Here is a 12,704-nt window from a genome sequence, read left to right as displayed (position 1 = left end):
TGCTGTACTCTCATCGATTGAGACAACCACAGCTGTGGAAAGCGGGCGAAGACGAGGAGTACGCAATAATAGACAAATAAACAATTCAGCTCTTGAAAGATGCAGACATCTAAACATGGTCGTTGCCGGGCCGGTAAAATCGTCGCGGCATGAGGCGATGCTGAAAATAAGCTGAAGACGGCGTCAGACCAATACGAGTGTGGATAAACTCCAAGAACGGAATCATTGTTTACGGCTGAAGTGTGGTATAAAGGCCGCCGTAGCCACGCAATCCTCTTCCAGCCATGAGCCCCATAAAACATGAAAGCATCCCAATCACATTCACACAAGCATTCGGATTCATTCTTAGAAACCCGGCCACCGTACAAGCACACGTCGCCTTGTCCGCTTTTACTCCCCCCCAAGCCAGCCTTAGCCAGGAGCAGCCAGGAGTCGTTGCTCTGCTCACCCCGTCCAAAGTCTATCTCGCACCCTCCCGGCTTCCCGCCTCCTCGCTGCTGCTCACCTGCAACTCCCTTTATTTCCAACCTTACGAAGTCAACTCCTTCACCCTGTCTTGTTCATAATCCACGACAGCCAAACTCCATAAGCATCTCATCCCCCTTCGCCGTCGATCTCTCGTTCTCGACGCGAATTCGATTTCGACATCTCGCCGCCATCGCAGCATTCCCTCGTTTGTGAGCTGGACCTTTCTCACCTCTCCTGCGAACTCGAAATCCTGTCGTTCCAGAACACCAAGACGATTCGTAAATCTTCATCACCACCATCACGATATCTTGCAGATGCTATCCCAACGAGTCTGTTAGATCCGCTATCAACCCATTTCATTCCGTGCGATTGTTGTGAAGGACAGTGTTTGGGATAATACTTGGCCAACAACAGCTCTTTGAAGGCGATCGGTCGCTTGGAAACGACGAGAACACCACCAACGAGTTCATCACCGCCGCGACGGCTTTCGTCAACATATAATCGCCATCATGCGGTCGTCCATACTATCGCCTTTTGTCTACCTGACAACTCTCCTTACCTTTCTATCCGGCGCTTCAGCCATCCGTTTAATCGAATCTAAATCCCTCAACTCTTGCCAGAGCAATTCGAGTTTCACAGCCAGCTTGTTCGATGTCATCTTTACGCCTGATAACAGAACTTTCACCTTCGATATTGTCGGTGTCTCGTCCATTCAAGGAAATGTTTCCTTCGGTATCGAAGTCACGGCATATGGTCTGTCCGTGGTCAAGAAGACCTTTGATCCATGTACCATTGAGGATATGACGGGATTGTGCCCCATGGCAACTGGACAAATCGATATTAAATCCAATATTCAGCTCGAGCAGGACATTATCAACCAGATCCCAGGTATCGCATATGGCGTTCCTGATTTAGACGCAACCGTCAAAATTCACATCAACGCAACATCCAATCCGTTGGTCAGTCTTGCCTGTGTGGAGGCTGACCTTTCGAACGGTCAAACTGTCGACCAAAAAGGTGTCGGATGGACAACTGCAGTCATCGCGGGTTTGGCACTGGTCGCTTCTGCCGTTACTTCTGGTTTGGGTCACTCCAACACAGCTGCTCACGTTGCTGCAAACGCTCTATCCCTCTTTGGTTATTTCCAGGCTCAAGCCATGTTTGGCATGACTGCGGTATCTATGCCTCCGATTGTCCAAGCCTGGACCCAGAACTTCGACTGGACTATGGGTATTATCGAGGTTAATTTCATGCAAGACATTGCAACCTGGTATCAAAAGTCTACAGGAGGAACTCCAGACACCCTTTTCAATACCCTGACGACAACCTCCGTACGAGTCGAAAAGCGATCCGTCGGCATGCAATTCGCAAAGAGATCAGTTGATCAAACCATCAATCTTCTTACACGTGCTCACCAACTTCACACTCGAAGCAACAACGCCGGAACGGATACTGTAACCGGAACATCTATTGTTCGAGGAATCAAGCGTGTTGCGTTCAGAGCCGGTATCGAAGCTACCAACATTTTCCTAACTGGTCTAGCTTTCTTTTGTATCTTTATCGTTTTCACCATCTTATTCGTAGCTCTGTTCAAAGGTTTCTGCGAACTCGCTGTCAAGATGAAGTGGATGAAGAGCGACAAGTTCCAGGATTTCCGAAATGGATGGTTCACTGTTCTCAAGGGCATCATGTTCAGAATGGTCCTCATTGGTTACCCACAAATGACCGTCCTTTGCTTGTGGGAGTTTACTCAGGTCGACTCTCCTGCTGAGGTTGTGCTTGCCATCTTTTTCTTCTTCGGTATGACCGGAACACTTGCATGGGCAGCCATGAAAGTTATTCGACTTGCCAAAAGATCCGTCGAGATGCACAAAAACCCGGCTTATATCCTCTACTCCGACCCTGCAGCTCTCAACAAATGGGGTTTCCTCTATGTTCAATTCAGGGCTACCGCTTATTACTTTATCCTTCCAACTCTAGTTTATATTCTTGTTAAGGGAATGTTCATTGCCTTTGGTCAAGGAAATGGAACCGTTCAAGCTATTGCACTTCTCCTTATTGAGGCAATTGCTCTGATTGGCGCGAGTGTTATTCGGCCATGGATGGACAAGAGCACAAACACCTTCAACATCTCTATCTGCGCCATCAACTTCTTGAACACCATCTTCCTTTTGGTATTTACCGAGATCTTCAACCAACCTGGTATGGTCACTGGTATCATGGGTGTCATCTTCTTCGTCATCAACGCCGCCTTCTCACTGGTTCTCCTTATCCTTGTCTTGATCGCCACTATTTACGCCTTCATCCGCAAGAACCCTGATACTCGTTATCAACCAATGAGTGACGACCGTGCATCATTCATCAAGTCGCAAACAGCTCTCAACACTGAGCTTGATGCCCTAGGAGTTACTGCTCGTGGGGACACCAAGGGAGGATACAAGCACAACCTCGATCTAGACGATGACAATGATTCTTGGTCATCAGACTCGATGAGACACCCAGCCAACATGCCACTTCCACCATCAACGGCTAATTCCGGAGCCAACAATTACAGAGAACCTCCTCACTCACCCATTGACCCTTCGATGCCACTGTTCCCAGCGGGCACAAGAGGTTCGCCTCCAAACTATCAAGACAGATCAGCGAATGTTTCGCCTTCTCCAGCTCCATACAGAGATAACCATTCGACGGCGAGCCTGTCACAAAATTATCAACCGCAAAGCAACAACGGCCCTGCATTCAGAGCCCAGAACAATTCTAGGTATGATGTTCACTTAACGTAGTCACGGCAAAAGCTAATTTTAATAGTCCATGGCAACGTGGAGCTGGTTACGATCATTAATGAGAGGGCTTCATAGGCGTTTTCTCTTGTCGTTAGAATATCAATTTAATCAACGATTAGGGATTGGTGTTATCTGCTTTACAACGCATTCTTCTCATGACCGAGCCTCATTAAAAACATAGTGGCACCGGCAGCGCGTGGAATAGAGTTGACTTTATTTTGCATGGGAGATGAGATAGGTGACTGGGTTGGATGTATTCCTTGTACAAAGAAGCGGAACCAGGAAAGGGAAATTCACATAAAGCTTTTTGATTTGCACATGAGAGAACCGAAGTTTTGAAAGAGGAACTTACTACGGTCCATTGAGACCTTGCCGCCGACTTACTACTTTTTTTATTGTCTTGGGAATGGGAGGGGACTGGATATTGGTCCCTTGGGGTATTGAATCGAATTGATCAGCGTTGAAAGTTGTATGCATTTGGTTTGGGTGTTTTTTTCACTTTTTTTAGTTTTTCGATTGAGTACATAATAACCTTTGGGGAAGTGGAGGCGAGAGAAGGTGTCTGTAGGAGAGATTAGAGATGAATGAAAAGGGTTGTATGATACTAAAATGTCACTCTTGTGGTTTACATTTTGAGTGAGACTTGAATTGTGAAGTTGGGGGTGAGCACTGAGAGTGTTGATACTAGAAGCTACAAGCGATCTCTTGCTGGCTTTAACCAGAGTTGATTCTAGAGCAAATACTCCATGCTTTTCGAAGTGGGTATACAAGTCGTAAGTATGCATATCGTATGCAAATCGTTTACATGAAATCTCAAATAATAACATTCATGCAGGTCTTCAAATGACATCTAGACCAAATTAGCCGAGAATGGGATCTTGGTTCTAGGTTCATTCCCCGCAAACCCCATAGATTCGGGACATACTGCCGCGAACCACATCGACCCAGAACTTTAAATTCTCCGTACTTCGTCTTGAATATTGTAGGTGGAAAAACTTTCAACACTGGACCTGCATCTGCATAGAGAATTAGGGGAGTTTGGTTCTGCGTGGGGACTTCGAAAGCAAGATTCGGGGATTGGGGGTGTGAGGTCAAGGGGAAGAGTCATGGATGAATGGAACGATCCGAGGGGTAAATCGTCATTTGGGACGATGGATGGAAAATTAGATTGTTTAGGTCTTGGGAGCATGGTGGGGGAGGGAGAGGATATATGAGCTTGACGTCCCCGGTTTTGAGATCTTTGATCATTGAACTGAGAAGCTTGCCATTCAATCCCCATCACCCACCCAACCCTTCAAAATGCACATCCTCACCCCCCTCATCTTTCTCTCCTCCCTAACAACCGCCTCCCTCCTCCCCTTCGCCTCAAGAACCGACACCCATCTCCTACCTCCCGCCTTCTTCCTCGCCGGCGACTCTACAACCGCCATCCAAGCCCTCACCAACACCTCCAAAGGCGGCGGCTGGGGCACCGGTTTCCTCTCCACCCTCAAGAACGGCGCCAAAGGCACGAACTACGGACACAACGGCGCGACGACAGTGAGTTTCGTCGCTGGAGGGGATTGGGCGAATGTGTTAAAGGGCGTGAGAGAGGCGGAAGGGAAGTATAGGCCGTTTGTCACTATCTCGGTATATCCTCCTCTTTAATTCGAAATTGGAATTAGAACTAACCCGTTTAGTTCGGACACAACGACCAAAAACCCGCCGCAAACATCTCGCTCGCCCAGTACTCGACCAACCTACGCTCACTCGCCCAGCAAATCCTCGATCTAAACGCAACACCCATCCTCGTAACCTCCCTCTCCCGCCGCAACTTCAACGCCTCCGGCCTCGTAACCCGCAACCTCGAGAACGAACGCCTCGCCACCATCGCCGTCGCTAAATCCCTCGACGTCACATACGTGGACCTCAATCTCGCGAGCATGAATTACTTGAACGCGATTGGGCTGGCGAAAGCTACGACGTATAATCTTGAGCCGACCGATTTTACGCATTTGAATGATATGGGGAGTCGCGTGTTTGGGAATTTGGTGGCGGCGTTGGTGCTTGAGACGGGACTGGGAAAGGGACTGAGGGAGTGGGTGGGTGTGGATTGGAGGGTTGTGCAGGGGATTAGGAGGGGGATTTATGTTACTGCGTGAAAGGGGAAAGAAGGTGTATATAAGACTGGGGGGAACGGGATTAGATCTGATGAATTTACATATATAAATGTTGTTATTTGAAAGGTTGCATGTGACAAACTTATACTTACTAGCAACTTACCAAGTATACTTTTCTCACGCGATAGGGAAAGGCCAAAGAACCTTTTATTGTTAAAATCATGGAGAGATTGCACGCCTGGCCTAGTAGGCTGGGAGGGCGATGTATATAAAGACTGAAGTTGCGTAAGACTTAAATAGACTAAAATACGGGTTTCGTTGGCTCGGTTGATTGTTGAGGAACCTTGGATGGAACACATCCAAGCAATTTCATGTTCCGTGCCGTCACTCTGTCGGAAATCACTACACGGATGTAAACATTTTTTCATTCCATGCGCAAAGCTTGAAGATATTCAAGACGTGACGACCTTTTCGGTGGTGAGATAAGTTTCGGCAGCGACACTCCTCTTTATCCCGTTTTCACCTCTTACTAACTATTATTCACTTTCCCCGTCTCCTTTCCTTTTCAAAATCTATCATGTCCTGATTGTCTGGTCGTGACCACGAAAGATTTGTAAATAGATACAACTTGCCAGAAACCATCAGTGGAAATTTCAATGTCCATCTTGAGATTTGAAGTTAAGCTTGGGAGTGTGATTTTATGGTCATGTGGCAGAGGTTCTGAGAATGGGTTTTGGATGTGAGAGGGAGAGTGATAGGCGGAGGGGAGTGAGTAAAGTGAATGTGTGTGAGGATAATGGGAAGGGGCTGGGAAGTCGTCTTGAAGCAAGGATGAAAAGGTTTACTAATATCTGTACAGGAGGTGCATAAAAATAAGAAAATGTTTCTTCAGAACATACGTAGATGTCGCTACCATTCATGAACACAGCAAGACCCCGCCATGTGATCGGACACCTTGAAGAGACATACAAACCTGGGTCTTTAATTCTTATGCTATAACTTATAACAATTACTCTGCTTACACACGCTTCAATCGATTAAACATCAACCACTTAATAACACGCAAATGATTTCGGCAGCAATTTAGTATTCGGCAGCAACACTCTTCCCCGCCTTTATCTCTCACCACTTTTCTGCTACTACCTCTTCTGATTCTTTTCACAATTTTACTATCTACCAACTATTAAATCGACAACTCAATAAACAACGATAATAAGACAGCTTCCTAGAGAGAGGGATAGCCGAATATTGAGAAGATGATCTATAACTTACAGGTGGGAATATGCTTTTATAAGGTGAGTGAGGATTATTGAGTGTGGATTGATGGTTGGAATGATGGGAGAGTGGAGAAGAGAGGAGAATGGAGTGGGTGCCAGTGTTCCGCAAAAGGTAAGGTATACCTTGGTACCTACCCGGGAGTATTTTTCTAGGTACAACGTGACCTAAAAAGGTAGCCGGAATCCCTTAGCGCGTACTTTTGTATACAGGTAACCCGGGTACCTACCCGATTTATATTTCCGGGTACCTTACCCGAGCTCCTCCTAAAAGGTAGGGTACCAACCTTTTATTGCTCTAGGTATATACCTTGGTTACCTAATGCGTAACACTGGTGGGTGTAAGGGTGGTACGAAGGGGTGAGTTGATATTTTCTTTAGAATTCGGGGAATTGGAAGTCTGACTGTTTTTCTGTAATGTTGTGTTTATAAAAGAAGGAGAAATGAGTCTTTTCGGAAGCAACATCCACTAATCTTTGAAGTCGAATTTTACCCTTGGAGATTTCCTCCGGGCCCGTTTTGTCCTCGTAGTCTTTAATAAACCGAAAAACTGGTAATTATTATCAGTTCTATCATTTACATGTAAATTGGTAGTAGTGCTGGTAGTTGTAGAGCAGTGAGATAGAAATCGGTGACAGTTTGATTTCCGGCAGCAAACACTACTCTCAAACTAAATTAACTAGACTACTTTGTAGGTTCGGTCATAAATATTGAAAGTAAAAGAGGATTCGTATTTAGACTCATGTAAATATATAGAACAGATTTACACATTCCTTCCACCGAACTAACCAATCATGCTTCGTAACAGCTTGTAGCCGACTGCTTATTATGTTCGTCAATTAGGTTCATTCGTATTTAAAGAGGATTATCTAAGGAAATGGACTTTAATGTAATCAAGAATGTGACTTCGGTCTAACTCGTCTAAGTTTCTTGATCGAGGTAGAGAGGGAGACTGTTATTATTGTAGAATCGCCGGCTGTAAATTAATATTGTAATTGTTATATTTATTAATAAGTAAGATTCGTGGATATAGCATTATAGATTAAAGAAGATGTTTTGGAATAATAATTCGATATTTTGAGGTTTAGTTAATCTTACTTTAATCTTACTCTAGTATTTAGAGAAAGCCTTATATCTTACTTAAGTATTAAATTTTACAACTAATACTTTACTACTTACTATCTTACTCTCCACCCTAATAGGTATCTCTCTAGGCCAATAGACAGATGAATCATTGTCTATTCTATTATATCTCGCTTACAATTTACACCTCCTATACCCTAAGAAAAACCACTAAAGCTATATAATAGAACTAGAATACATACACCTAACTTTACATATAATTTAGTACAGAAGATAAACTCATTATTTTACTGCGGAAACTCAGCAATCCTTTTGCTCAACTGTGTATCCACTAGTAACGAGGGCCCGGAAGCTTTCCAAAAAAAAGGAGTCACTATTGCTTTCTAGAAGGCGTCAATTTATAAAAATATGTGAACTCTAGAGTGGTAAAATTAAGTACTCACAGCAATTCGCAGTCAGAGTACACTTTCTAATGGGGAAAAAGACAGGATTCAAACTTCTGCAAGCTGCTAAATTAGACAGTATTGGAAAGACTCCCTGGCTTTGTGTCACTTATTGATTTGAATCAATGAGTTTTTGAAATACGCAAACTTCGATAGTGATTCACTTTTCGGCAGCAACAACTGAAAATGTAAGGAAGACAATAAAAGTAGAGTACGATGTATAGCCTGTTGATTTAGCGAGAACATTTTTGAATGTATGACGGGGATTGTTATTTGAGTGTCCTCAAGAATAACGTCAAATGCAGCACTAGTTGCGTGGAAGATCAGATCGTCGGATTAATAGAATAATAGAAGATGAAATAAGTTTATCTCCGTATTTAAAGTGTTACTTCACTTAGACGTACTCGAAGATAGTCGACTATTAGATTACTATTAATTTGTTTCCACTTTAATTAGGCTCGATAATACGATACTATATTGTTTTAAAAACGAGGACTACTATATGGTATTGGGCTTATAAAATATAATTCAATTTCGGAAGAGTTTGTTATTGATTGTTTATTCTCCGGTAGCCTATTCAATTCCGCTCTTCTAAAAGGTAGGAGTATGTCGAAGCTTTTAAAAGTCACATACGATAAGAATATTTCTCGTACCTAATAGCAACTATTCAACGTAAAACTCAAGCTAACAATTCCTAGAATAATAGAATATAAACCCCCACCCCTTCTTATGTTTAGAAATTCAAGTACCGGTTTAGATAACGGTTGGATCGTACGTTTATATTTTGTAGTATAATGCTTAATCCTATTAATACGGGAAGAGAACGTTGGAAACAAAAATCATTAAGGCAGATACAAAAAAAGCGAGTAGCTCGCTTATATCAATTCGGTAGATTGTTTTCGGTGACAACTTTCTTTTTAGTAATAACCCTATCTTCTATATAGTGAGAATCACGCATATTCAAAGCCTCTAGCTAAAGATTTACACAAGGGAGGGATTTCAAGAGGTCTAGAGTTCTTGTCGCAACAAAAATATTTCTTCAAGAGACAGGGTTAATTAGGAGAGTTGCTAAAAGTCTGCTTGGATGGCTTGACCGGACAGCTTGTTTTGAAAGTATGTGGTATATGGTATCTATGCTTTTATAGTGGCGATACATGTGTTGTTTGAAGAGAAGGCGACATGGGAATATCAAAATACCGAATCGAGGTTTTGCGAAAAGTAAAGCGAATGATAATTCGGTTTTCTTCTAGACCTAGCAACAACTTTGAAGAAAATCATTCACATAAGTGTGTAGAAGAAAACCCGTATATAGAATTCAGGCATTCGAAGATTTTGTTTGTCGAATTCGTCCAAGTTACTAGCGATTCGAGTGCAATTCGTAATTTTACCTATTCTACAGATCACAGGTCTATGAACTTAAAATCACTCTCATTCGATGAGAAAATTGGTTCAACATGTTCTCTATCGAAGAAAGTCTTGTTTATGGGAACTGAGAAAGGTATACTTTATGGTGTTATTACTTTCGAGGAAATCGCTTCTGGGATAATCCCCCTTCCAACGCTCTCGCTTAGCAACAACAATTACCCCTATCCTTCCCATCAATGCATTCTCGTCCAGAATATTACATGCTTTTCCGAAACAACCAATCAAACGCATTTTCTAATGATACTACGAATGCCAGCGCATTCGTGAACTCCTCCTTCTTACGAAGAGTCATGAATTTTAACTTCCCCGCATACTATCGCTAACTTCCAGAAGGAAATATTCGAACCCTAAGATTCGGGGTGCGAGAACGGTGCAAGGATGAGTTTGTGGAATGTTCGAAAGCATGAACTTCTCATTTCAAATTGGAGGACTGCGAAAGCATCAACTTGGGATAAGAGGACAACCAAGACAAGATAATCCCTCCGGAGAAAACTGCTGAAAGAACGAGTCCTTACACTTCTCCTTACCTATTGATCGATTCACCTTTTCCGTAATTATGTATTTAAACTATTTTGGTCACAAACAAACACAAGAGACCGTCTCAAATAACCCAAGAATTGGACCTCCAGAAACGAAGCAATCCGACATGGCCAAACCATCAATTCCAGTTCCCGCACCACCAGGTACAGCAACACCAACCTCATCACCACCCAATCTGCCAACCCGTCCACAAACTACAACATCAACTGCACCGCCAAAACCAACACGCCAACGCACATCGACCTCAACCTCAAGAGCGCCAACGCGATCAGCTCCAGAGAAACAAACTACCAAACCCTTGCCATTCATTCCGAAGCCAGAAGCAAAAAGACCTGGAACAAGCGGAACTGAGTAAATTCCACTTTTCGTCAAATTTGAACTGTGTTAATTTGATGATCGTAGACTCGACTTACGAACCCTAAAACGCGACGCCTCATCCGCGTACATCACAGCCCAAAGAGCAGAGAAAGAGTATCGCACGAGAAGACAGGCGAGAGTTGCGAGGGAAGAGGGGAGAGCTGCGAAGGTGCACTTGGCGAGGGCGTGGAGGGAGGGTGGAAAGGGTGTAAGTGCTTAAAAATGGAAGTTGGTGGGGTAGGAATGAGTTACTGATCTTTGGGCGTAGGTGAAAGCGCTTTGCAAGGCGATTAGGTTTATGCCTTCTTTTTTGAGTGAGAAGATGGGTAGGATGAGGAAGAAAGGGAGTGATAAGAAGAGTGAGAAAAGTGAGAAGGGTGAAGGCGTGGTGATGAGTGGGGGAGCATAAAGGGGTTTGGTTGGGGATTGAGAGGTTTAGGAATTCGGGAATGCATGCACTTTTCGCAGGTGATTCCAAGGCAGCGTTTATACCAGGGTAGGGAGCCAGTCGGTAGTGAGTTCTTGAAAGGTTCATGGAAGTTAATGTTTCTTGATGGTATGGTTCATGTAGTGATGAGTTCAATGATAATGTTTTACTTACTATTAGGCTTATCTAAAACTGGTACCAAAAAGACCCAGTAAACTCCTCAGAACCACATTGACCTTTCGCAGTATCACTTTGAAAGATCACCCTCCAGCTTGATTAAATAGGTTCAACACCGATGACCAAAAATGTGTTCAGATTGTCCTCAGTACAAAAGCTAGGGCTTTGCCTTTATGTATCAGTCACTTATCAAATATCCAGTCGCCAAAAAGCTCAACATTATCTCGATGTCTTCCAGTAACTTTATTATGTGTTTTATTTTCAAAACACCACTGCCGCTGACCGCAAGTACTTAAAAAACATTTCAATCTCTCTTCCCCCTTCCAAAGATTCGGTGATTGCCGCGTTATTATCATGTTTCGTCACTCGGGGAGCATTGCACCTGATTTCGATCCAGAATCACATACTCCATTATGAATGAGGATAAAGTCATTAATGTGTAGTTTGGAAGAATTCTTAACTTGGCTATTGGTGTTTCCTAGGAGATCAAATTATTTATACAGGAAGATCACTGATAAACACTCGTTGAATGATGAAAACTCTGTCACCGAATCATACCTCACTACCGAATTAGTCCCTCGCTTAATTACACATTTTATTTTCCAGAAGCGTCTAAAACAGGGAAGTATTACTACGCAATCTGACATCGTATCTTGAATAACTGAGCTGACGGTAAAATCTTTGATCGCCGGTATACGCGCAAGTAACTCATCGAAGTCATCACCGCTGATAACTATAGTTTAGTCTTTCTTGCCAATTCGCGGTTTTTTGTTCTTCTGTTTACCCCTTTTCGAAAGAATGTTATTACGAGGTAGAACTCTAGAAATTATTGTTTTTTGAACTTATTAGTTTATATTGCTATATTTTCAAAATATAAGGATAAAATACTCGAACTTATCGGTATTCTAGACTAACAACATAACTTGAAAATAGTGATTAGTAATAGATAATTCTAGGAAGCAAGAAACTAAAGAGAGTGAAAAAGAGAATAATAGTCTAAAATACCCAAAATAAATTTGATTTTAGAAGATCTTCTTGTTAGAAACCGGGCAATAAACTACAATTAATTTAAGTACTATTTGGCTCTACTCTCCTTCGAAAAAACCTATCTCCTACCTTCTACCTAATATACAACTTTTTAAACGCTTCTTCTACTCTCTAAGCCTCTATAACTCGTATTACCTCTATAACTTCTCTTACGAGACATGGCCTATTAGCTTAATCTAAGTAGTTACTAGTTTCTTTTCTTAGGTCCCTGATTATTATTTCTAGTATATAGATCGGCATAAGTCTTTAACTTTCGTATAGGGAGTTACCCAAGCTACGTACCTACTGCTAATGTTTGAAAAGCCGCCACTTCTGTTGCGATCTATAATGACGGTAGTCGTTTACCTAACCTAGTGATTAGTTTGGTTACTGGTTAGTACATGTGGAGAGTTACGGGTACCTTACATCACAACCCGGTCTTAGCAAGAAGCCAAGTTACATGAAGCGAAGTTATGATGTGAATCACAGCGCTACTCAACAATTAGTCGGGACCCACCAAGGAAGACCATAAATCAAGGACCACCATCTTTCTTTCTTGTTCGCAGCATCCCGAAGTCTAAGCAATTCTTTCATTCCCGTTC

At 42.9% G+C, this 12,704-nt stretch overlaps 3 protein-coding genes across 3 annotated transcripts; all 3 read left to right on the top strand.

The window, feature by feature from the left end:
* Positions 1 to 977: 977 nt before the first annotated feature.
* On the top strand, positions 978 to 3,310 carry GLAREA_03242 (uncharacterized protein; the record flags this gene model as incomplete). Its single annotated transcript, XM_008088326.1, has 2 exons — positions 978 to 3,229; positions 3,277 to 3,310. 2 exons carry the CDS (start codon positions 978 to 980, stop codon positions 3,308 to 3,310), a joined length of 2,286 nt encoding a protein of 761 aa, XP_008086517.1.
* Positions 3,311 to 4,550: 1,240 nt separating this feature from the next.
* GLAREA_03241 (SGNH hydrolase) lies at positions 4,551 to 5,392 on the top strand (the record flags this gene model as incomplete). Its single annotated transcript, XM_008088325.1, has 2 exons — positions 4,551 to 4,880; positions 4,931 to 5,392. The coding sequence occupies 2 exons, from the start codon at positions 4,551 to 4,553 to the stop codon at positions 5,390 to 5,392; spliced, it is 792 nt and encodes a 263-aa protein (XP_008086516.1).
* Positions 5,393 to 10,131: 4,739 nt separating this feature from the next.
* GLAREA_03240 (uncharacterized protein) lies at positions 10,132 to 10,881 on the top strand (the record flags this gene model as incomplete). Its single annotated transcript, XM_008088324.1, has 3 exons — positions 10,132 to 10,466; positions 10,518 to 10,680; positions 10,741 to 10,881. The coding sequence occupies 3 exons, from the start codon at positions 10,132 to 10,134 to the stop codon at positions 10,879 to 10,881; spliced, it is 639 nt and encodes a 212-aa protein (XP_008086515.1).
* Between the last annotated feature and the right edge of the window lie 1,823 nt (positions 10,882 to 12,704).

The sequence above is a fragment of the Glarea lozoyensis genome (assembly GCF_000409485.1).
Source record: "Glarea lozoyensis ATCC 20868 chromosome Unknown GLAREA6, whole genome shotgun sequence".
NCBI lineage: Eukaryota > Fungi > Ascomycota > Leotiomycetes > Helotiales > Helotiaceae > Glarea > Glarea lozoyensis.
The sequence above is the reverse complement of the archived record's forward strand: the minus strand, read 5'-3'. Positions and strand labels throughout refer to the sequence as shown.